This window comes from Mycteria americana, chromosome 9 (assembly GCF_035582795.1).
Source record: "Mycteria americana isolate JAX WOST 10 ecotype Jacksonville Zoo and Gardens chromosome 9, USCA_MyAme_1.0, whole genome shotgun sequence".
Taxonomy (NCBI): Eukaryota; Metazoa; Chordata; class Aves; order Ciconiiformes; family Ciconiidae; genus Mycteria; species Mycteria americana.
This window is the reverse complement of record NC_134373.1, coordinates 20,358,716-20,381,407: the sequence shown is the minus strand read 5'-3', so window position 1 is coordinate 20,381,407 and position 22,692 is coordinate 20,358,716. Positions and strand designations below refer to the sequence as shown.

The following is a 22,692-nucleotide window of genomic DNA, read 5'->3' as shown; positions in this document are numbered from 1 at the left end:
CAAAATGAAAGATTTCAGCTTCCTGGGTTGATTGAGCATAAATAAAAACAACCAAAACAACCCCCCCAACATCTCTTTCTCTGATTAAGCAGATCTGATTCTGAATGCGAAATGGGGCCCATCTACCACGACGGTTTCCAGAACAGGGCTGTATTTTAAACTCTTCTCACATGCCCTAATGTAGTCACAATGGAAAACTCAGTGCACACGGAGCTGTGCTGTTTTTCATGCTGGTATTTGCAGCATGAGATACTGAATAACTCTCATCTGATTTTGTTGATTTTTTTTTTTCTAGACTGCTATTGAGAAGTTAACCCATGACTACCTAAATCTGTTTCATTTTCCGCCATTAATTAAGGCAAGTCTTGTTGTTTATATAAGAAGTGCTTCTCGTGTTGGTATGAATATTTTCCTGTTCTCATGACTCAACTTTCCTACCGTTCGCGGGAGGGCGAAGCAGCAGTTCCTGCAGAGGGTTGTGACGAATGCGGAGGGTGAACAGCAGAGGTGGGTCACATCAGAACAACTAATAGGATAATAAAAGTTGTTTTCAAGGAGGCTCTAAGATTTTATCATGGAACCGGTAGTATTAAATTAGAAGACTACTGGTTGCAATTCCTTTGCTGTCATTAATCAGAAATTACTCTTAAGAGCCATTCCTCCAAACCGGTGCCACCGACTGCTCACCACCAAAGAACAGCAGACCCCTGGCCCAGAATGAGCCCATCATTCCTCAGTTTGTTAATGTTACAGGAGAGAAGGATGATTTATAATGCCTGGTCACCCTTGGGTTAACCTGTTGGTTTTCTGGTATCAGTAACAAGAGCCATGCAAAAGGGAGAGAGCGTTTGGGAACCTCGGGGTTGCCAGAGCAGATATTTGCCTAATTTAATTCAGTGAGCTAATCAAGCAATTCTAGACCCCAAAGCCTGAAGTAGCTTTTTTAGTCATGATTTATTGCACAGCTATAGAGTGAAATCCACTTAAAGTGAATTTACATACAGCGAAACTCTGTTCCCCGAAGGGGAAAACGAAAGTCGGGGCTTTGCTGCCGTGCTGTGCCGTGCCGTGCCGGCTGCAATTCCAATGGCAGTGGCTGCCACGATGCTCGCAGCAGCACGGTGCCGCGCCAGAGCAGCTTGGCCAGGAGCAGAAATCGGGCAGCGTCTCCCAGGTGCCATCCACTGTGCGCCGTAAACCCACGCAGAAGCCCTGGCCGCTCTTGGAGCGGCGTGATGGGGGCAGAGTGATGGCTCCTTCCTGCAGCCTGCCAGGCTTGTAGCATCTGAAAGGCAATTCCTTTCTGCCACCAAAGGCCTTGCTCCTGTCTCCCAGGGGTTTGTGGTAGATGTGAAGCCTCACCTTGCCTTTTTTTTGGCAGGATTCTGCAGGCGGAGCCGAAGAAAACATAGAGAAAATAGTGAATCTTGAACTTGTTTTTGGTTATCACTTGAAGCCAGGAAATGGTCCAAAGGTAAGCTGGGAGCACTAGACCGGTTGCTTTGGTTAACAGTCACTACCCAGAGGGTCCAGTATCTTCTGGACACAAAAAGATAATTTGCTGTGAGAATCCTCTTGTTTTGGAAAGTGTGGACCAAATGTCAAGGTGGCAAATGGGGCTTCATCGGTGATGGGGAACTGCACCCCAGAGCAGGCAAGGAAGAAAAGAGTGGCATAGATGGCTTTAGCTGAAAGCTTTTGTTTCCTCTGAACAATTTTTTTACCGGTAATTTTTGTAATTCGGGCTTTCGCTTTGTTCCTTTTATCCCAATGGGTGTGAAATAACAATCCATTTATGCAAAAAAACCCATTCACAGCTGAGCAGTGCCGTACGCCTGATGTTAGTGGACAGACTATTACTTTTGTCTCGGGAGAAAGGTGGTGTCTTTTTATGCAACCAAGAGGAGTTTGGAAGATACGTGGTATGCATGGCTGCTGGCTGTGGAGGATGGGACTGGTCCCGGTGGTGACTGTTCACTCAGGGTACTGGGGAAGGAGGGGAGGGGTAGGTGCAGCACATCGCAGATGGCAAAACTACTGTGCAGCGGCTGGTGAAAGGCAATTACCAGCATGCCACATCCTAATCAAACCTCAGCTCCAAGCCGAGCTGATTCGAGGATTTCTCGTTACGCCCTGTGTAACAGGAGCGTTGACGACTCCAGATGTTCCAGCAAAGCATTTCCACCACGTTGTCTTTTCTCGAGAGTGAGGTTTGTCCCATGCTTTTTGTTTTCTTTATCCAGCCTGCCATGGACTCTGAGTTCAAGGGTTTTAGAATTAATCATCTATGTGGAAATGGTGTGCAAAGCATTTCTGAGTTAAGAGTCAGGGGTTGTGACAGCAGGATTTGTTTCCTTTTGTATTTGACAAATCTGCATTGTGTGTCCACCCTAAACTTGTGGGTGGCTGACTTTCATCTTGTGTTATCTGGCTGCTTTGCTTTCAGGGCATATTGTTTGCAGAAGTCTCTTGATTTCTGTACTTGGTGGTGCTTGCAGAGAAAGCATTTAGGTTTGTACTTAGTAGGAACTTGGACTCGTACTGAAATCATTTCATCAATTTGAAAAAGCTTTTTGCTTTTTGTCTGGAGATGTCCTTTTTTTGTTTGTTTCTTTTATCCTAAGCACCTTTTTTTCCTGTGAAAATCGTCTATGTGAATTACTTAGACTACCTCAGTGTTCTTGAATGCATGTAGCTGATGATGCTGTACAGCTGCTTTTTTGTAGGTGTGCATCTTTCTCTCCCGTGTGCAACTCTACAGGGAACTAAAAGGCCATGAAGTAGCTCCTATCTCCCTTCCATTTCCAATATGGGTTGTGAGCCGTAGTGCAGGGAGGTGGGCAACCTCCCCCAGGAAAGAGCAAGAGAAGGAGTGAATAGACCTCTGACTGTTGGAGAGAAATTCAGGTTGCAGTAATGCCTACTAAGTTTGAGGACAAGTAGGTATTTTAGCCGTGACGGCAAAATTTGCAAACGAGACAGTGTGCCAAAGTCTACGGGACAGAAGCTGAATTGTTACGAGAGGACGGGGCTAGCTCAACGGGCCTGCGTGGTGCTGGCATAACCTTTGCAGGTTTCTGACGTGCCAACTGAGAACCCTGTTTTTTGCCTTCTCTGTGACGTCCCAATTGGTGCTCTCTGGTCTGTGTGCTGTCAGGCCCCTTCCTAAGGAAGCCATTCCCTCTGCAGCCGTGGGTGCGTGCCAGGCGTGCCTGCCCTGGCATCTGCCCCGCCGCAGCACCCGTGTCCCTGATGCCGTTCCAGGGAATGCGCAGTTTGTCACCTGAGTTTGTCTGGGCTGGAAACTCCTGTCCGAGATCTGCTTATTAACTCACACCTGCCTTTACAGATGTTGCAGCTAAGCCACTTTTAAAAAGTGGACTGGAAGGAGTAGATCGACTGAGCTTTCGGGCAGGATGCTAGGGCCAACGTGAGCAAGGTAATTTGCATTAAACATAACACCGACAAAGACTGGTGTGGTGCGTACGATATAGAAAATTTGGCTGGCTTGCTTCTTTGAAAATCCCTGGATACAATCTTCTAGCTCCCCTAGAGGCTGCTTTAAGCCAACTGCTGCTGCCATCCAGATTTGTTCCAAAATGAATTGGAGATACTGGGTAAACCAGGATCGAAGAGTTTAAACTTCTTTTACTGTCTCATTTTTGTAAAAGAGTGGTGCCTGTTCCTGTAAAACTGGGTCAGCAGAAGCACTTGGGATCGTATCTTCCACCATCTGTATAGCTAAAAAGCTGGCCTACATCAGTTTAAAAATACATTTCTCAAAGGAACTTTACCCCAATCAGTCCCTATAATCGGCTGCATAGCTAAGAAGCATTTCTCCTGTTTTAGCCATGAGGAAAAAGAGGCAATAAGCTCAAATCTGGGTTACGAGCTGAGAACGTGTGTTCCCCGGGTGATGTGTAGACTGCTAGACCTGCGTACATCGAGGGAGGTTATTAGGCTCAGCTGGGAGCGGGTGCAGTGCAGCAGGAGGGCTCTGTACAGGGGAACAGGTCACGCTGGGAGGTTTTACCCCAGGCTGGCTCTGCGCTGGTCTCCTGGGCTGAGTTCCCATTAGTTATTGTAGTGCATCTTCTGGTGGAGTTGCACCTGGAAGCAAGCCCGTCCACGCGCTCGGAGGTGGCTCCGCCAAAGCACGGGACAGGACAGACACACGTGGGACAAAAGCGTGCTCCCGATCCAAACTCCAGCTCTGGTGTGGGCGCAGCCTCGGCGTGCAGCGTGACACACCGCAGTGACACAGGGCATAAAAGTGCAAGACGAGCTGGTCCAGGACCCAGAAACCATTTGAGGGGTGCAGGTTAATTAGGTGCCTTTGGCTGGTCGGAGCACAGCACCGTCTCAGGTGTGAGGATGGCTCCTCGGGGCACAGGCGTCCTCTCCCTGGCACTGCACCGAGCCCTGTCAGCACAGCCAGTGCACCTTCTCCTTAAGCAGGCAGCAACTTGAGGGCCTTAGGAATGGCAGTGCCTTTTAGCAAGGGTCCCGGTGAATATACTTCAGGATGGCATTTGAGTGTTCAGCCTTGCCTGCACACTGAATGAAACACTGACTTCCCAGTATGTGACTTTACCAGCCTCAGATTTGTTATCTAATTTAAACTGCATCTTCTAGTGGGATTATGTTGGTTTCCACCAGCTGACAGATGCAGTCATTTCATTACAGTTTCCTTCCCTTTTTAGCTGCATCTTTGGAGGTGATGAAAGCTCAGTTGACCTTTGTGCTCTCCGAATGCATCAGGAGTGAGCGCTGCAAAGCTAACCTGGTTTTTAGAGGTTTCTTTTCCAACTCTTGTAGTTGGAGTTATGTGGTTACTTCCATTCACTTCCTTTTAATGACCTTTCTGTACACAATTCCCACTGAGCTGAAAGGTGATAGATTTACACATTTTATATGAATTTTTTCCACAAATTAAAAAAAAAGGGGGGGGGGGGAGAACACCAATTAACTCCAAGATACCGAAGAGGGTAAAAAAACAAACCCTGGCAATTGTGGCTTGAGCTGATTCGCAGAACTGCAGAGGGAATTTTCAATGGCTTTCTCATCCTAGGTGGCTCATTAAAATTTCCCAATCAGGGAAAGGTGTCTGAGCTGTGTCAGCTCCGCACTGATGAATCACCCAACCCCTTAAGAAGGACGGTTCACAATTTTTTGTCTCCTGTTGATGCATTTTTTAGGTTTGGTCCTCAAAAGGGCAGATTTCACCATGCCTTTGAATGTTTTCATTTTTTACCGAGTGTGGCACAATCTGACCTACATCCAAACACAAAGCCTTGAAGTTGGCTCACCATTTTGCCTTATTTTTCCCCAGTTACCTCTCCCTCCATTTGACAAGGTCTCTTCAAAACCATCTGCTAACTGTGTGAACTATTTTCTAGTCTTGAATATCCAAATCAGGATATATTTTAATGCTATTATTTAAATGTGTAGTGCAAAAGTGAACATAATATTAAGGCTACTTTAGAGAGACATTGTGACCAACTCTTCATCTGGAGAAACCCAGGCTGGCAAAATACAGGCAGTACCAGACAAAACAGTACTGAAATAGTTGTTGTAACTGGAATGCAGTTTCGTAAGTGCTTGAGACTGTTTCTGCTGCTTCTTTCTCTCCACCCTCCCAGTACATCAACACTCATAAAACCTTTCTTTATTTTCTTAAAAATAATCCCTAGTTCAGGCAGACATGATGTAAATCACCAGTTTAATTCGCCGTGTGAGGTACTCCTCACATTACAAATGTGGCAAAAAATAAAGCAAGAGCCGAGGTCTAAAATGTAGAATTCCAGGTTTGTAGTTTTTCAGTCGTACATATTCCCCATGCTCTGTAGGTATTTTAAGCCACTTCAGTAAGTAAAGCTGGCAGAGGAATTGGTTTTATCTGACCCTTCCTTTGCAAGATATGTGCAAGTACCTTGACTTTTGAACGTGGGGTTATTTAACCTTATGTCAAAACCTCATCTTCTAAAGCCTCTCTCTTTAATTACATCTCAAAGGACAATGCTTTCACTACTAAAGGCTCATAGTTAATGCAAGAATCAGAATAGCTGTGTCTGTGTGCCATTTTCATAGATTTGCTCCTATTCTAATAAGTAGTCAGTAAAGGGGTAAATACTTTGTGAAGGAAAAAAAAATTACCTAAGCTGTAAAATAAAACCACAGCCACATTTAAATATAACCAGCACCATTAAGAACTGGTTAATGTAGTCCGCCGAGGAGGTGGACCAGTGGTAGGGTCTTAGAAGTGCAGTGCAGGTTATCTGAGCTCCTTGTATTTTCTTTCAAAGAGGCTTTTCTGGACCACGTATTGTTTTTACATGCGGTGGAGCTGGTATAACTCCATCACCTCCACTGGGATTGCTCCAGCTGTAGCATCCATGTCTAACTGAGGTCAGACTCAAGCCAACACCTTTTAAAATCCTTGTGTAGGCAATGCTGAGCCAGGGATTCCCATTAGAAATTATCCCATAATCCTGAAGAGGCACATAGGCTTTTCAGCTAGGTAATTTGCTCACTTGACTTTCTAGACTTTTTAATCTCAAGCTTTATTTTTATACCTTGGCCACTCTGAATTAAGTCATTGCCTTCCACACGTTGTCACTCACGTGTACAGCCTTGGTCACGGATACATCTGCAGAAGCACAGACAGGTTCCCAGTGGTCTGTAGGCTTGGCACATGTCTCTCCAGACAAAAGCCTGGAAGAGGAGCCTCTGTCCCCGGCTTGTGCAGGACATGTCCAGTGGCCTGACCGTGCCTTTCCCGAGCTCCTGCGCACCCTTGTCCCCGTGGCTGACGTCCCGCAGGGCTGCAAGCCCCCGTGTGTGAGCTGTAGCCTCCGCACACCGCCCCATTGTCGGTGGGGCCGTGGTGCCTGCACGGCTCCATCGCGTTGTTCCCAGGAGCGGTCCATGGGAAATGCCACTGGAGGACAGGGCTGGCTCAGACAGCACGGGAGGGGACCCGCGCAGCCCTCAGGGAAGGGACTCGTGTTTTTCATGCTTCCACCTTTACAATCCCGCTGTCACAAGCAGGCTGCTGGTGTGGATGATGATGCCTGCGACCGCAGCAATCCCCGTTTGCTTCTGATCACATGGCAAGGGCAGCTTTTGGTAAATGCTACAGCAAGGCTCAGGACCGCTGTTATCACAGAGCTCTCCATCTCGGCTGCCGCAACCCGCTCTTGTCGGGGCACCAGCCCCCAGCACGTAGTGGCACCGCTATTTACCATTACGTTCCCCGCCACGGCGGCACGCAGCTCCACAGCGCTGGATGTTAAAGAAAGGCACTGTCAGGGGACAGATATTTTTGGTACCGCCGGGTGGTCTGCGTAGGTGTTAAAAAGGTCTCGTGCTTCTCCCGGCGAAGCTCCAGCCAGCCAGTGCCTGTTGCCTTGTGGAGGAGTAAGGGCTCCAGCTTTCGGAGGAGGCACTCAGGCAACTGATAACATAAATATATCTTTCGCTTGCTTTTGTTTCTGTACGTTTTAAGACCATCTCTCTCGGAAGGCCTCCCCTCCGCCCCTGTTTTTTTCTGCCTGCACAGCTGAAACAAAACCGGCGGTGGAGCCACCTTCTCTCGCTGGAGCCTGGCTGGCAACAGCCTGCCCTGACCTGAGACACCAGCCATTGTTAAGGGTATAACACATTTACATATTTTGCAATAAAACATCAGTTATTTGCATTACTGTGTCAAGTTTTATTTGATTCTTTCACCTAAAAATGACTCATTTTCCTTTCTTGTATTTTAAAAACCAACTACTCTAAGCTTGTTTGAGAATAATCAAAAATTGCCCATTTAGCTAGAAGTCATTTTCTTTTCAAAAGGCAAATGTTATTTAATCTTTCAGCTGTTCATTGTGCCATCATAAATACTTTCTTTTCAGCACAGTTGTGGGGACTGAAATGAGCCCACTAATTGCCTCCCATTTCGACTGACATGTGGTGGTTTAGTGGAAAGAGAACACAGCGGGGAGAAGGAAATAGGAGGCTGAGAAAATGAGAGCTAATTATTTTCACTGCCTCATGTCAGGCTCTGTGTCAGCCTTGTTTTTACAAACTGGAAGGTTTAGCACTAAATAAAACAAACTGGCGTCATGTTTTTATATACTGGCAGTGTCATGGAAGCAGCTGCACATCTCAAAGACAATATAATGCCTGCATTCGCATGGACACCATCTGACAGCCACTGTGAGCCACTGCTAATGAGGATATCACAGTGGTGCCAAGTGAAAGGTGCTGAATTATGTATGATTCTTCATCAGTGCAGCAATAGTCCTGTACATCATTATGAGACATTGTTTTGCTGAAGAGATTAAAACATTCTTAGTTCCAGACCCTGCAACCTATACACGCTACAAGAGGTTATTAATGGAATTTTTAGGGAGAGTTTCTTGTGGATTTCTTTTTGGTTAAAAATATCTCATGGGACAAAGCCGTGGTGGGTCATGACACTATATATATAAAGAAGAGAAGCAAATTAACCATAATTGTGTTATCTTCCTTTAAATCCAGAATAATAAAATATAGTGTAGCAGGGTGATACATAATGATAAATAACCCAAGTGCTGTCACTAGATGTTCAACTCTAATGCCTTTAAAACAGCAGGTTTCAGCAGCTGAGATAGATAATAGCTAAGAATGTAAAGGAGCTTCTGGGGACCTAAATCATCAACATGCAACTACTTTTAGTACCAGCATGACCAACATTTTTTTTCATATTTGTTTCATCTTGCATTACATCTTACTTTTCTTCTAATATCCTGTTGCCTGCTACCATGCCATTTCCATTTTTTCTCCGATCTCAAAAAAAAAGAAAAGTTTATTGCAACCACTGATTTTAAAATGAATCCTGGATTTGGGCCTCCTTGAAAAATGAGGTGTCTCCCCAGCAAGAGTTTTAAGCTGTTGATGCAGGAGACATGTTTGTTGTTTAAAGCCTGTGCCTGGATCTTTTTCATTTCCCTTTCGGTTTTTGTTGCAGGCGTTAGCGCATATGGGGTTAAAGGAGTATTGTCACCACAGTAAGCTGGAGACTTAATTTTCAAAGTGTTCTTATTTTCTGTTTCGAAGCTGAGGAGACGTGGCTCAAAATACACGTGTGATTTGCTTTTCTTTTCTACAATCATTTGCAGAGGCTGCTGATTTATTGGCTTTGTCAAAGTGTTATTCGGAAATGTTTTTCACACAAAGTTTTGCTGGTTGTGCCTCTCAGTTCTGAAACTAGATTTTTTTTTTAAAACAAAAAGCTGAAATTCTTTATTTAAATCAAAATAGAGCAGGTAAATATTGGGAGGTATTTTAATGCTTGAATTACAACATGTCCAGGGAAATCTCTTTGAAGGACTTGTATAAGTATATTTATCAACCAGGCATTTTGAACAAGCCATTTCCAAATTATTTTCCCACATACGTCTGGCACTAAATGTAGTCTCGATCCAAGAAATCTTATGGCTCCAATTTATCAAAGAATTGAAATACATATACTTGGTTATTCTAGCCAAATTTTTGCTTAAGTGGTTGAGCGTCTCTCTCCTATTCATTGCTAAATAAGAACCTAGAACTTGATTGGAAAACAGGGAAATATGTCCCTTTCTGCAGCACACAAATCTCACATTATTTACTGTGTGGTTGAACGAAATGGTTACCAAGTTTGTAAGACAAGTAGCCACCTACTTATCTTAGATATTTCCTTCCCCGGTGCCTTGATTGAAAAGTCACCTAGCTGCTGTCTTCTCTCCTTCCTTTTCCTTCCTTCCTTCCTTCTCTCTGTCTTTTCTATCTTTTCTCTTTTTCTCCCAGCCTCTCCTTCCCTTTCTCTCCTCTATTTCCCTGCCTGCCTCTCTCTCTCTCTTTCCCCTTTCCACTGATGATTTTACAATAGCACAAAATGAAAACCTTTTCAAATAAAACGAGGTGTGTGTTTTTGAGTGACCAGAGAGGGTATGCTTAGTGTGGTAATTTGCCCTTTTGGTATCTGCGCGGTGTGGCTGGAGAGGACTCCAAGAAGGACCGGAGGTTTTGGGGGCTGGATTTGAAGGACGGGAGAGTGTATTTCTTTCTCTGAAGCTGCAGTTCGGAGCCGGGGAAGGCGGCGTTTGTGCAGGGCTCGTGCATCCACGGCTGCGTGGGGCAGCCTGATTTGTTACCGCCCGGAGAGGGCTCCTGCGTGCGCGGCAGATCCGGCGAGGGGCCGGGCGCTGGCAGGTGCCTGCTGCCTGCCAGACCTGGGATTTACGCAGCTTGTCAGCCTTTTCTTTAGAGATGGTCGTTTGATTTATGTTGTTTATTAAAACGAGCTCACGTTTTTCAGATCTGGTCTGTAGGGAGATGTGAGTGAACGGCACAAAACCCTGAGTCGTGAAGGCACAGGAGCCCTGGCACCAGGTGCGGCTCTGGCTCTTGGGTGCTTGGCACTGGTCTCACGGCAGGAGATGTGCTGAATTAACTGAATGATAGTATTTTACGTCAATGTTTTGTTCTTTCCTTGGCTCGGGTGTTTTTGTAAAACTTATAAATGTCATCAAGCATCTTGTCTCTAACCTCGGGTTCGAACTGCAATAGGGAATCCAGGTAGCATGAACTTAGGAAGTCCTGCAAAAAGGTCTGGCAACAAGGACGGTGTGGGCAGGGAGAGGGGCACAGTGTGAGAGGCGAGGAGGAGTCAAAGACAACTTGCTTCGCTGTTGCTGTTCAGTTACATAGCACGTACGGTCCTCAGCCAACGTCAGGGCTGGTGCGTCATGCTGTACCTACCTGGGAGAGACAGGCGTAACCCTGGGTTAGCTCACAACCCAAAAAAGCAGGACAGAAGAAGGATATGCAAAGAGATACAGTCCACAATTAGGAAATGGAGGCACAGGGCACCTTTGTCACCTTATCAGGTCGCACAGGAAGCTGATGGCAGAACTGGAAACTGAAGTCGGCACCTCCGAGTCTCAGTTTGGTGCCCTGACCGCTGGACCGTGGTTCCCATCGCTCAGACTCGCACCAGGGCGATGCAAAAACCAATTCGCACGTCCACTCTGCTCGTAAAATGCGGAAGCTTTCAATGGGGACAGATGGACACACAGGGCCAAATGCTTTCATAAGCATAATTTGTTGTTGCGGTTCGGAAATGATTATACTCCAGTTTTCTTTTATCTTGGAATTGCCAATTCAATGCCTGATTGAAAGCTTTGAGACTTCTGAGGGCTGAGCTCCTACGTTACATTTATGAGAGATGCACGTGCAAACACTAGCAGATAATCGCATGTGCGAACAGATACTTTTTAGGCTGCTGTACATTTGTGTGTGCAAATAACTGCTTACGCAAGCCCTTGGCCCTAAGCGGCCATCTGTGTCCCCATTGAAAGTTTTTGCATTTTCTGAGCAGAACTGAGGAGAAGACTGCCTCCCACAAACGCCGAGACCGCGCCTGCCCAGCCGCTGGCGTGCGGCGGACACAGACCCTTCTGAACCCCTGGCATGTCTGGAGGAGCTCCTGTCTCTGTGAAGGGCAGATCCCCTCCTGCCTGCACAGAGACGGAGACGCTCTGCTTCACTGCAGCCTTGTTGTCCCACAGGGGACTGATTTTTGGAGGAGCTTAGTGCACCGGACAGTATCTAATCCCCAAAGCACCTGCCAGGTCACACCAGCAAATGTTGGCTGGTTTGCACCATGGACAGAGAGTCCCTGGTCCCCAGCGGGAGCTTCCCTGGCCACAGGCATGAACGCTGGTCCCAGCACTCAGCCCGTGCAGGATGTCCTGCAGGATGCTGCCAGAGCCGTCAGCTTCTGTGCAAAGTGTTGGATGTTGGCCCCGTGTTCAGCTCATGGGATTATTTAAGGATACTTTTCATTGCTTTGGTTTATTAGACTCACTATGATTATTTTCTAAGTTGAGCTTGCTTATAATTAATAGTGCACTTGGAGGTGAGCGGAAGTTGAGGATGCTGAGCGCCTCGCTGGGTGCCCAGTATCTGAAATAATTGAGCTGTAATAACCAGCTCATCCTCTTGCCCATTATTTGAGCGACTGTCTCAACGGGGTTTCACAGACCCTCTGGTAATTTGTTCCCGGGTTCACTGGGAAGATTATCCTTGGGGCTGGCTGCGAGCACTGGCTGTGACCCCAAGTGACAGCTCCCACCGCTGCCCTGTGCCTCCACCGCCACGCGGGTGTGCAGAGCTCCCGCACTGCCCGCTCGAACAGGCTGTCCATCCAGGTGAAGTCACCGTCCTCCTAGGGCCCTTCAGGGGATCCACACCTCTGAAGACATCCAGACATGTCAACGTGGCGACTGTACCTAAGGGTGAGCTAAGAGGAGCGCAAACAAGAGAACCCGAGGGTTTTCCATTATCAACACTTTTAGTGGAAAACGTGCATATCCTAAAATATGTCTATGTTCCTTATCTTTCTCATTGGGTTATTTTTGTCCCCCATATATTGAGGATTAGGTTTTGGGTTGTTTTGGCTTTTGGTTTTGTTTCATTTTGGGTTTTTTTTATTTGTATTCTAACAATCCAGCATTCTTTTTTTATTATTCATAGGATTGTAAATGGAAAATGTACATGGAGATGGACGGGGATGAAATTGCAATAACCTACATAAAAGATGTGACATTCAACACTAACCTACCTGATGTAGAGATTTTAAAGATGACAAAGGTATTTACAGCCTTAAAGCTTTCACGAATTCACAGATCTCAAACAAAGACATTAAAATACCACAGCAGTCGACTTTTGTGCTTGCGGAAGCTCAATCTCTTGACAGCTTTTAAATAAAATGCACATTTTAAACAGGTTTGTATCATAATAGGAGTTAGGTATTTTGGTTCTCTTTCAAGCTGACAATAATGTTAACAATAGAAAAATAAGAGAAGGAACTAATTTATATTTTCTTGTTTTAATTCCATGTTATATCCTCTGAATTTATTACCCCTTTTAAAGAAAAGAATGTTCAAAAAATTACTTTCCTTTTCAAGAGAAGAAAGTGATTTAAATGTTCCAGTTTGAAACTTCATGTGATTTGTCTGGGTTTTTTTTTTTCTCTTTCTTTCTTTTTTTTTTTTTTTGACATGGCTTTAGAACTTTTACATGGTTCTAAAACTCCCTCTTTCATGCAACGATGGGTTGCAAAGACTGAAACCCATCAACAGACAGTACAGCACTGAACATCTGCAATTCAGTGTCACTGGGCATTTTACCTTATTTCAGAACCTGCCTGTAAATATTTACCAGCCAGCATTTAGGCTGCTTTTACCGTAAGCAACAGAAGCTTCGCTAATGCAGAGGGCATTCTGTTTGCTGTTATTTTAATCATTTGTTTTTATGAATATGCTCCACTTGATAATAGCTAATAAAATACATTTCTAAATGAAGAAATATACAGCTTGATTGCCAATTAGAATGTTGCTCTAATGTGCACTGATAAAAACCCCCAAACTCCTGAATGCTTTTAACTGTGAATATTTTTGGCAAAATTTGGGGGGGACCTTTGGTTATTTTTTCTAAAGGAAAAACTGAAAATCAGATTCTCAACAGTCAGAATTTTAAGGAAAATGTGAAAATATGAGTATTTGCCAAAAAGGACTCTCATATTTAATTCACGCTAATACTATTTTTATAGTTAGTGTTTTCTGGAACAACACTTGTGATTATATTATTATTATTATTATTATTATTATTATTATTATTATTATTATTATTATTATTATTATTGCAAAATAGTCTTCTGTTTAATTTTCATCTTGGACATTTTAATTTTTTCCTTAAAAGAAAAAGGCTTAAAGTTAAATAAACTAATAACTAGATACAATAACATTAACTTTTCACATACTTCAACATTTTTATATCTGTCAGGGAATATCTCTGAGAATCTCTAGATATTTGTTCTTGCTGGCCTCTGTAAGTCTATGAGAAAAAAAAACTGTACATGCACAAAAATGAAAAAGGTTTATGCCCCCATGAAAACAGTCGATGTTGTCTTACCTACTGTCTGTTATTTATAGAAATCTCTTCTCAGTTTCATTTTGTAAACAAGGAAGTAAATAATTCTGAAATATATTGCTTTGTCTCATAGATTTTAAGAAAAGTATTGATGTTAACAATATGGGAACGGATGAAAAAAGGCAAATGTTGAAAATATCTTTGGGGTGTTTCAGAAACAAGTCAGGAGATGGAGAGCACCTTATAAAACTCCCACCATGTTTTTTTCAGCCGCCGTTTGTAATGGAGAAGTGGATTGTGGGGATAGAAGAACACCAGTCTGTAGAATGTGTTGTTACGTATGAGGTAAGCTCTAAGAAACAAATAAAAAAATTGTTTATCCAAGATAAAATCTACATGGGAGGTGTGGAAATAGCATCCTCTGGCTTTGTTATATCCTATAATCAAGTTCAGCAGCCTGTAATTAATTGTAAAATCTAAAGTTCAGAGCAAAAGCTGAATGAGGTTTACAGAGACTATGTCCTCAGACTGCTGCCTGGGACAGCTCTTTTTCTCAAGGACGAAAACTCCTTTTTCTTGAAGTGTAATGGTCAGTGTTGTTTGCATTACTTGAAGAGACTGTTTTTTCCTTTTCAATGAAGTGCTAATTAGGACAGCAGAGAAGCAACAGGAGAAGAAAGAAAATGAGAAGTCAAGAGTAAAATAAGATAAAATAAAACCTGGAAGACAATTTAATGTGATAAAAATTAGCCTTTGTAAAAAGAGTTTGCAGCTACTTACAAAAGTGTTTTTATAAAGACCAGCGCTGTGCATCACAAGGAGGCTAATAATTGAGATTCCAGCTCTGTCCTGAGCAAGGATTCCAGCAGTGACAGAGAGACAGGGAAATCCTGGACCTTGCTTGCCTGTCTCAGAAGTGAACAACAGTACTTTTCTTTCAGCCTGAAGTTTCTCACAGGAGCCATAGGCCCTTAACAGCAAATTGAAGAGCTTGATACTAAAGGAAAGTTTTGTGGAGGGTCCCCCTGCAAAAATACCTGCTTAGTCCTACCTCTTTTAGCAGAAAGCACTGCCCATTTGACATTCACATTAATATAACTAGTAAAATACATTTTTGTGTTTGTAAAGGAAGGCCTTCGATCTTTCCTCCACATGGTACATGAATTGAAACAGTTATTCACTACCACATTTTTAGCATAATCACAGAATACCAGCCAAAATTATCTAGAGTCTAAAAATACTTGAGAACTGGCTAAGTGGTTTTGCAAAACAGACTCTATATTGAAAACGCTGCTGCCACCCAGGCACTAGTTGAAGTTCCCTCGTAGGAGAGCTTAGCGGGTTGTGTGTTGTTTTGTCCCCGTGTGCATTGTGTCCTCATGCGTGTTGTGTCCTTCCTGAGCAGAGTGATGTTAGAGCTCCTAAAACCACCAGGCACATCCAAGCTATCTGCTGGAGCAAGGTGAAAGCGCAGGATGAGGTCGAGACAGTACAGCTCATGATACAGACCTCGCTCCCCAACTCGGAGGGGAATTCACGGAGCAGATCCGACTCAAGTAAGTCAGTACATGCAAACTTAATTGCTGACATGGGCAAGGCGTATATGGGGAGAACAGCAAAAAGTCAATGCCATTATTCTGTTCCAACAACAGAGCACATCTTGCAGTGTCAGCTGGCATTGTGGTCCCTGGGATGTCTTCGTAGATGCATGCAGGAGCATCCTGGCATATCTGACTTAGCTTAAAGGCTAAACTTTGGGTAGTAACATGTTTTATATCACAATGTGATTTATGGGGGATGACCTGTATGCTCCTATAGGAAGCATGCTGGAAGCAGGCCACGGCAATTAGCTACAAATCTTTCATCTACTGTAGTCACTTGCAGTTGCACATCAACAGCAGACATAGAGCTCAGATCCCTCTGCTCCAAAACCCTGAATGCTTCACATCTTCCAGTATTAAACAGCCTTAAATCCTGACACTTTTTCAACCCCTTCCATGGGTTGGCTTTGGGTCAACCTTTCGATCCCCTCCAGGGTAGAAGGTCATTGGGAGAGGTGTTTCTGCCTATGGTCCAGGCTTCTTCCCCTCTCTGTTGGCATATGTGTACACATCCACGGTAGCCTTTCCTTGATGGCAGGCCTGCTCTTCTCCAAAGTCTGCTTGTGGACACTGGACCAGGGGATCAGCTGGCAAATCTGCCCTTCTCCTCCAAATCCACCCCTCTTCACCAAGACAAGAGAGTGCACAGCTTTGTGGAGCCAAGTGTATTGGCGTAGCAAAAGGATTTGGAATTATAGCGCCCACACAAAGTGTGCAGGGCCTGGGGTGAAGATGTGTTTCTCAACCAGGATGTCGGGAAGGCATCTGCTGGGAAAGGAGACAATCTCACACACCCCTACCCTCTATCTGTTGGGAATAATGGAGTTTTCCACAGCTGTTTTAAGGATTTTGGGAGCCAGTGCTTTCAGCAGCTTTTATCCTGGCTTTCTCTCCCTGCAACCCAAACTCAGCAGGAGTGCTTCAGCAGCTGTTTCCTTCTGCTCTTGGCCACCCAGCCCACAGGCACCTTTGCACAGATGTTGTGCTTGGATACAGGGCACCTCCTGGAAGACCTGTGTGGGTGCAGATTGCTCTTGCTCCGGCCAGCGCTCTTGCAGGGGACACACACATACCAAGGTTGTAGCCTCAGAAGCTGCACATGGGGTGGCAAAAAGTCCCCTGTGGGTGATACGCTGTTTTGACAGGTGCATGCTGCCAGCCTGGCAGACCCCATAGGTGCTCCTTGACATCCCGCTCTGCTGTGAGGAAGAGTGGAAATCTTCCCACTGCACTCTTCTTCCTGCCCATTGCTAATATCATTCCAACAGGAAAGCATAACCCTGCCAGCTTGAAGCAGCATAAATCTGACCAAAAGCCACTACCCACTGCACTCTTCTTCCTGCCCCTGCTTTTTCTTCAGCCTGCCCATTTGAGCCAGCCCTGGCTCATCATTATCTGACTTCTGGAATAGTGTTTGTTATTGCTTCTGGGGCTTGACTTGTTCAATGAGATACATTTAATAATACAGTGGGCTCTACACTGCAGTCTTCATTTCCTAACTAAAGTATGCTGCTGACATAGTCAAACTCAACTCAGTCGACTCTAGCACAGTTCTGCCTTTAAGATCTGCTGTTCTTTTTGTAAAGGTGTTTGTTAGCCAAAGCTGGTTTTCTGATTGAGTTCACAGTAGGGCTGCAGAAATGTTTGGGACAGCTGAGGGGCAGCACAGGAGCTGGAACAAGATACCAGTCAGCAGAGGGTGAACTTCTCCAATTATGTACACTACTGCCAAATGTAGAATAATGGCCTCATGACTTGAGAGGTGCTGGGCTTAGACTACAGACACATCTAAAATGGGTGCTCTTATTCCTAAGCAATTGTGATCTATTTGCAACACAACTGTGTTTTGTAATGCAGATGGGACCTAGGTGTCCTAAAAGATACATCTTCACTGCAGATTAGCTCTGCTGATCGAGGTTACCCTGGTTTCAGGGTGATGAGCCATACAGCCATACCAAAGTATGGTGGTGTATCTTCACAGGTTGGCTCTGCTGCAGTAAGCCGAGCTGCTTTCATTTTTTTGCGGTGAGCGGTGGGAGAGCTTGCCTGTCCCTTTGGCACATGGAGGAGTTACATGAAGGCGCTAATGTATTGTCAGCACCCAAGTGAATAGCAACAGTTCAGAGGAGGTGGGTTACCAGCCAGCGTGAATGCCGTGCCTCAGCTCTAGCAAACCTTCTGGTCTGTCTTTTTTACCAGACCACCTACCCCAGGTTTAAAACACCACCAAATCCAAGCACAAAGGTAAGAGCAATACCTGTCTAAGAGGCTAAAATAACCAGCAGTGAAGGTACTAGCTCTGTGGGCTGCCACATAGAGCATTTAATTCAGTGTACAGAGTTGGTGGCTCAGAGACCATATGAGGGAGAAGCCCCCCAGCCCACGAGAGGTGAGAGGCAGCCCCACAGGGCACACTGGGAGGTCCCTGCTGGGCAGCTGGTCCCTGGGCTGGCAACCGCAACTGGCCGTAAGGAGCAGGAACTGAACAGCCTGAAGGCGCTGAAGGGAGCCCCTCATTCAGGACAGCTTTGGCACTGGTCCCACAGGGCATGTGGTGGCCACCTGAGAGTTGATGACAAATGAAGACCCAAACTCAAGTCCTGAGCCTGCTGCTTCCAGGTTTATCAGGTCTGTTTTACATCCACAGCCTTGGTAGGAGGGCACGGGGGAATGGTAGAGGAGATGGTGTCTAGCAAGTACGTTTCAGCATGTGTGTTTCTTTTGAAACCATGACTTTCAAGGAGGTTAAGAAGCAGAGAAGGCAATTCCCATCTGTCTTTCTGTGAAAGAAGGTTCATCTCTCAGTGCAGCTGGAGCTATCTGCTGTGGCGGTGTCACACTCGCACTTTGACAGGAAAGACAGTTTCCTTCTGACGTATTTGTCATTAAGTTGAAGTTATTTAAATCTCTTGGGATTCAAACAAAGTCTGGGGAAAGCAGGAATGGAAGAGACCATACTAACGAGGACAGAGCAACTACCCAGCTCCCACAAAACTCCCCATGGCTGATGCAGCATTGCAGCGAGAAGCAGAGGGCCCACAGCATAGGGAATCTTGCCCTGGAAAACCAGAAAAAGGCGTGAGAGGAGCTGGGGTCCTCTGTTGAAGACAATAACATTTTGGTCAGATTTATGCTGCTTCAAGCTGGCAGGGTTATGCTTTCCTGTTGGAATGATATTAGCAATCTTTAAGGACAAATCATTCAAATCTCTCTAGAGCAAAATTATTTAAGCTGCTCCCCATGGGTTTTTGGCCAGAGCTGTGGCCTCGGATAAGAGGAATTCCTAGTCTCTGCTCTACCCGTAAAGTAGCAAACCAGGCAGCCCTCACAGTTCAAATGGAAAATTTACAACTATTGTATTTGCTATAGGCTTTCATGCAAACCACAGGACTGACTTTCAAAAGCACTTCAGTCTGATCTCTGGGAGCTACAACTTTTGTTACGACCCCGGGGCTGTGACAGTAGGTGTGAGGGAACTGTAATACCCTGAGTCGCTCACAGTTAAGCACTGTCTGAGCTATCCTGGCTGAAGCCTGCTACCTCACTGGCTTTTCCACATACAGAGTTGATTTTCTGCGTGAAGCCGGATGGAGCAGTGTAGCTGGGGCTTAGACAGTATCTGGAGCATACAAAGTGGATTGACTTCTGAATTTGTAGTAATAATACCAACTGAAGTGGCTCTGGTTGTTGTGGTGCGTAGCAGTTTGAAGAAGAAATGGAGCGAGAGGAGGTGAGTCTGGCTGCCACAGCAGGGATTTGCACTGGGGTCTGCACCGCCTCCGTCTCTGCGCTCGGCGTTACCGTGCCGGCTGGGAGAGACGCAGGTGGAAGGTGATGCTGCAGCGGTGCCGGCACCTTGGAGTGCCCGCTCCATGCCTGCTCTGGAGGTCTCCAGGCTCTTTTGCAATGAAAGCTGTGGAGAAATTGGCCGAGGCTGCCAAGAGCATCACAGGAAATGTTTAAAACCAAGTTGGGTTAAAAACACTGGGAAGCACTTGGGAGTGGGAACCCACCTGAACTGCCAAATGGATGGTTCAGTAAGTGTCTTCTAGTCTAAGCTCCATAATCTGCACTGGCATCAGAATTATTTGCATCACTTGCTATTTTAAAAGTCCAACATTATGTTCAACCATAACGTTGAACATACTCAAACCTAGGACTATTTGCTGCAAGGCTGGGAGGGAAAGGGTGGTTTGAGATATGCTGAGGTTGTTCCGAGAGAAACACTGGTACCTAACCTCACACCTTCAGTAAACCAGAGAGTGGTTTTCCATCAATTCACAGAAAGCTGACTCTGTTTCCATTTCCAGGCATCGACAGCCAGTGGATGCAGACGCTGCGGATGCACCAAATAGCGAAAGCCGTTTCTCTCCAGCACGGCCACCCCCACAGCCCAACCACCGTCACCCACTACCTGCCCTACCTTCACAGCCAGGACTCCTACGCCGCTGCCGTGAGGAGGACGCGCGGTCCCGTCAATTACCAGTTCACGACCATCAGCCACTCAAGAAACTCCTCTCCCCTCTCACATGGTTTGATGAGAAACCTCTCGAATCTGCACCTGAACTCGAAAGGCAGCAGCACCTCCAGCACGGCCTCCGACACCCCTTCGGAGAGGGACAGGTCTGCCGGCAAAGGCAGAAATGCCTCACACAACTCCCGCAGCTCCTCGGACGGGCGGCGCAGCGGGACCAGCTCCCCAGTGCCCCCTCAGCACTCAGGAAGAGCCTGTAGGACTTCGTCAGCGGCCCCCCCAGCCTTCCAGCACCACAGGTACCCCCGCAGCCCCCCCCAGCCCAAGGCCATCCCGGGCATGCCTCCGCAGGGCGAGAGCGAGCCCAGGAGGGGCGAAGGGGAGAGCAGACTCAGCGAGGGGGGGTGGATAAAGGTGCAGCATGCAAAGAAGCCCCACAGGCAGACTGCTGGCAAGCCGGGGAAGGAGAGGCCCAGGGGGAGCTGGCGGGGCCGGAGGACGTTCTGAGGGAGGAATTTGCCCCTTTATTTAACTGAACGTTGAACCTAGAGAAGATACGCCTGCTCCTATTTAATTCGCTGCACCGAAGCCAGGACACCACCACCCTCGCTGGCCGGCGCGGCCTGGGCCTGTCAGTGGAAGGGGAGAGCTGCCCGCCTCTCCTCCTGTCGCGGTCAGCGCCGAGGGATTTCATTTGATTTTCTCCCCTCCCTTTGGCTGCTCGTATTCTCAGCTGACTGGATATCCACTGATTTGCTTAATATTTCAATAATAAAATCAGTAAGGCACAGCCGGGTGCCATAAGGAAAGGCTCTCCGTTTCATCATTAGGGAAGGAGTTGTGCTGCTACATCTCCTCTCACCTCACTTATGTCTCTAGACACCAAGCCTGGCTCTGAGCAGGGTCTCCTCACCCCTTGTTCAGTCTGCTTCTGCCAGGGCTATAGGAAGAGGTAGTATTTTTATCAGACCAGCATAGTCTGAAAAAACAAGAATGCAGGGAGATTTTTCTTCAGGTCCACTCCAGTAGCTTCACTTCTCCACTTCCAGCTTGCCATCCCCTCCCAGGAATTTCTCACCTTGCTCTTTACTAAAAGCTCCGACACCAGCTACCCGCCACCACTGAGCACACTCTGTCACATACACAGTTGTCGTAATCAGAAGGAGAAACAAAAACTAGGCTTTACTCTTTTGGAGAAAAAAGGAAAAAATAGAGGGAGAAAAAGGCATTGCCTTTATCATAGGTACCTCTAACCCCACTGAAGCCTATGATAATGTTTATGCCTGGGCAGCAGGCATTTTTTAATTGAATTTTTAAATGTGGCCAGACTGTGTTGCTTTTGTCTTTCAGTCTTCAGGTAGTAAAGACAAGGTCAGCAGAGTTTCTGATTAATGTGGTCTTTAGCTCCACCGAGAACAAAGACACAGCTGTAGACTCACTTGTTGTCAGAAAGTTTCTTCTTGGCCTTTTCACTCCAAGTTGATTTCACACAATTAAAAAGGGGAGGGGGGGGAAGTTAGGGTTTCCCACGATGCAAGAGGGGAAAAAAAAAGGGAGAAACAGATAAAGGAAGCTGAACCCAAAGCAACGCATGGTACCCTCTGAAAGCCAAGAAACTGTAAATTAGAGATGCCTTTGAACAAGGTGCTACGTACCATCCATGCCAAGTGGTGCTCGCTGGCACGCAGTTGTGAGCAATGCTGGAGGAGCTGTTGGCACGTCACCTCCTCGATGACGCCCATCACCATAGCCCCGTCACTGGACGTTCAAAAGGACATGTAAATTCCCTGCTCCACACAAAGGCCACTCCTGGGGGTACATGCAGCCCTCCTCCCTCTGAACCCACCAGCCCCAATGAGGGCTGAGCCCCGTGGTGGGTTTCCCAGTACCTACCAGAGTGAACTGGGACTCACATTTCCTGAATTCAGGACAGGGTCCACCAAAACCAATGGAGCAGGACACAACTGATACCAGGTGTCGGGAATTGGATCTCTGTCATTTAAGCACCTTTTCCTCTGACAACAGCTAAGAGCGGAAAAAATAGTAAGTAGCTTTACCTGGAAGTGAATGGGGCTGCACAGGAAGCTCTGTGATAACAAAGCTTGCCACTTTCTTGTGGCTTCAAACTGGTTGAAAGCTAGCTAGCAACCCAGCTTCTGGCCCTGGTTTACTGAACCTGACAACTAATTTGGGGGATGTGGACAATCCACCACTGGATATTTCTCTGTCACAACTTAGCAGGAGACTGGCATTTTGTCTAGGTTGGGGATCCTTCCCTAACATTTCTTGCCATGACCAAAATGGGCTGGAGGATACCAGCTAATAGTAACCACACCTGAGAGCACTTGCTAGAAATGTGCTTGCGTTACTAAAATTTGGATATGCATCTCAGGAAGCGAGATCTTGTTTCACGGTTGGGCCTGCACAAATCCTAGAAAGAAACTGCAGGAGTTTGGAAGAGAACATGTTTCTTCCAGGGTGATGAGGATGGCAGTGTAGTTGTACAAGCCTGAAAACAAGGCCCTACCCAGCAGACGCTGTGGGCTGGTGGTGGCAATTCAAGATTTATCAGCTGCCTCTGGCTGATTGTCAAGATGTCCAGTGGGATTCCTCTGCTGTTTGTAAGCAATTTAATGCTGTGCCTAATTTTAATCTGCAATGTACTGTCTGTCC

General features: G+C 46.1%; 1 protein-coding gene across 1 annotated transcript in view; it reads left to right on the top strand.

The window, feature by feature from the left end:
• MAP3K20 (mitogen-activated protein kinase kinase kinase 20) overlaps positions 1 to 21,455 on the top strand; it is a 96,201-nt gene extending 74,746 nt beyond the window's left edge. Inside the window, exons 15-20 of the mRNA XM_075512115.1 lie at positions 296 to 358; positions 1,382 to 1,474; positions 12,547 to 12,663; positions 14,215 to 14,289; positions 15,350 to 15,500; positions 19,856 to 21,455. Of these exons, the coding sequence (XP_075368230.1) occupies positions 296 to 358; positions 1,382 to 1,474; positions 12,547 to 12,663; positions 14,215 to 14,289; positions 15,350 to 15,500; positions 19,856 to 20,526 (1,170 nt within the window). The 3' untranslated portion in view covers positions 20,527 to 21,455. The remainder of the gene's footprint in view (positions 1 to 295; positions 359 to 1,381; positions 1,475 to 12,546; positions 12,664 to 14,214; positions 14,290 to 15,349; positions 15,501 to 19,855) is intronic.
• Positions 21,456 to 22,692: the final 1,237 nt, after the last annotated feature.